The sequence below is a fragment of the Lactuca saligna genome, chromosome 7 (genome assembly GCF_052625555.1).
Source record: "Lactuca saligna cultivar CGN05327 chromosome 7, ASM5262555v1, whole genome shotgun sequence".
Taxonomy (NCBI): Eukaryota; Viridiplantae; Streptophyta; class Magnoliopsida; order Asterales; family Asteraceae; genus Lactuca; species Lactuca saligna.
The window spans coordinates 110,020,947-110,023,275 of NC_136423.1; the positions used below are offsets into that span (position 1 = coordinate 110,020,947).

General features: G+C 38.9%; 1 protein-coding gene across 2 annotated transcripts; it reads right to left on the reverse strand.

Annotated features, from left to right (window-relative positions):
* Window positions 1–499: 499 nt before the first annotated feature.
* On the reverse strand, window positions 500–1,950 carry LOC145003786 (putative BOI-related E3 ubiquitin-protein ligase 2). 2 transcript variants are annotated; one of them, XM_078962700.1, is made up of 3 exons: window positions 1,764–1,947; window positions 1,376–1,691; window positions 500–1,293 (listed from the first exon to the last, which is right to left on the reverse strand). In XM_078962700.1, exons 1-3 carry the CDS (start codon window positions 1,817–1,819, stop codon window positions 724–726), a joined length of 942 nt encoding a protein of 313 aa, XP_078818826.1. In that variant the 5' UTR covers window positions 1,820–1,947; the 3' UTR covers window positions 500–723. The 2 variants fall into 2 exon arrangements, with proteins under 2 accessions (XP_078818826.1, XP_078818825.1); XM_078962699.1 differs by having other exon boundaries at window positions 1,376–1,950.
* Window positions 1,951–2,329: the final 379 nt, after the last annotated feature.

A 2,329-nucleotide genomic window follows, 5' to 3' on the forward strand; every position in this document is an offset into this window, starting at 1 on the left:
CAATTGAGATTTTTTAAAGTTAAATATGAAACATCATATTTTATAAAACAGCCATAACCATTTATGAAGTTTTGTCCAGAAAAAAAACATATAAAAAAACAGATTTCCAACTTGCGATTTTCAAAAAGAGGTAACCCATCTCTCCTCCATCCTCGTTTTGCATAAAACCAAATCTGTCCCATGCTTTTTTTTTCCCTTCCCAAGCAGTTAAATATTTTTATCTTTTCCGTCTTGTAACCTATACGACAGGAGGGCCTCCATTTGTTCACATCCAGCAAGCAAATCAGAAACACAGTCACAGTCAAGAGAAGGTACAAATAATAATAAAATGACCCCCACCCCCCACTTAATTAACGTGCACACACCCACACTATCATCGTGGTCTGTTCCCCCTCTTATCTTTTTTGCACTCCTACTAAAGAGACCGACAGTTTAGACTTGATGTAAGATACGCAATTATGCCCCTCAAAATACGCTATCCACATTCGACACTTTGCAATTTTGCAGGGGTTTGGCCCTTTGATTTCACCCTTTTTCTCTTCATTAAATATAAAGCCGTGAACACCGCTTCAATCCCTCGTGACCCTTTTCTTTTTTTAACCGGTATCGTCTTCCTATCTAGTAACTAATACTGGGAATCAGTGTCGCTATCTGGCAACCAATACTGGAAATTAAATAAACAATTTGATTCTTCAGAATCATGAAAACTAGATTTATTTACAATTAATTCATGTTGACATGAACACCGGCAGATTTTTTTGATTTACAGACGGGGCAAATGCTGATACCAGAGGCACAGATGGTACACATGCACAGATGCCTGCAAGGAAGCAGCAACACGCATGACTCTTCCTTCCCACAATTTCGGCATCGCCTGTTCATTCCGCCGTACCTGCTCCTATTCTTTCTCTCTTCTCCGCTTTCCTCCGCTAACATGCGATCCAGGTCATGGTTGCTTCCGCAGTGTGATTGAGCGTCATCGATTGAGGCGGAATTGTTATTGAAATCGAGACTGTGATGCTGTCGCAGCTGAAGCTGTTCTTGGACTTGTTGGAGATTGTTTCGTAGGGCGTTGGCTGTTGCTTCGTTGGTTTCAGCTAATTCTCTCCATATTTGATTTTCTACGTTTAGAGATTTCACTTTTTCTTCTAAAGACCAATTCATCTGTCCGATCTTCACGATTTCATCTTCTTTGGCTTTCAGTCTCTTCATTATTCCTTCCTGGGCTGCTGCTATTAATCTCCTCGAGTTTCTCTTTCGTATCTCCTGGATCTCCGTCCTCACCTTCTCAGTCTGTAATTTGAAAAAAATATCAGTATACGAGTGACTGTACGAATCATATGTATGAAACTGAAATAGAGTTATTGGTTCTTACATGATGAGAAATGAAACGATCAATCTCCACTTGCTGTTGATAGATGTGCGACGCGATATCTTCACCGAAAAACGCGAATGTGCCATGTTCGTTTTGATTCACAATCGGAGCGTTTGGAAGGGAGAAGGGTGGAGTAAAAGAGGAAACTTGATCATCATGGCGTGGTCGTTTCCTTGGAAGGCTAGAGGTAAGTCCGCTATCTGCCTTGAAAGCAGGCGTCGGAATGGAATCCGTCATTCCGGCACCATACATCGGAATCATGGGAAGCGGAGCGATTCCATATGTTATTGTGTTGGGTTGATGATCAATCATGTCCCTGTTATCACAAATTAAAGTTAATGAACTGAATGTAAATGATAGATGAAGATGAAGTGCACAAATAGAAGACCTGTTTGGAAGAAATTGAGAAGGGTTGAGGGTCATATGTGGAGCTTCAACTGCCATTAGTAATTGATATTTGCGTTTCTTCTTGTTAGAGAAAGAGAAGGAATAACATGCAAATGAAGGCTTCAATATGCAAAGGCCGTATGAGTGGGGTTTATTTAGGGTTCTGTTTGTTTAGGATTGGAGCAAGAGTTAAAACGGGAAAAATGTTGTTTTCTTTTTCTTTTCTTTATTATAAATTAAAGAAAAAGTGTAATGTGTGTTTATTATGTTGGACTAAAAGAAAGGCACCAAATCTAATTCAGTGACTTGACTCATATGTGAGAAAAATTAGTCAATTCCGCAATATGAGGATTGTAGCGGTTTAAACTTTAAAATATTAAAGTGTACTCGGTGGGACCTTGTTTGTCGTATAGGAGAAGGCTTTTTATTCGTCCCTCCACAATCCTCATGTGTCTTTCCCCAAATTTTCTTTATTGGTATAACTAAAAGAATTTATTACTTTCGTTTGCTTAGAATCCATAGTAAAGAATACGGAGAATATCATTTTATCTTTATAAATTTTTTGTG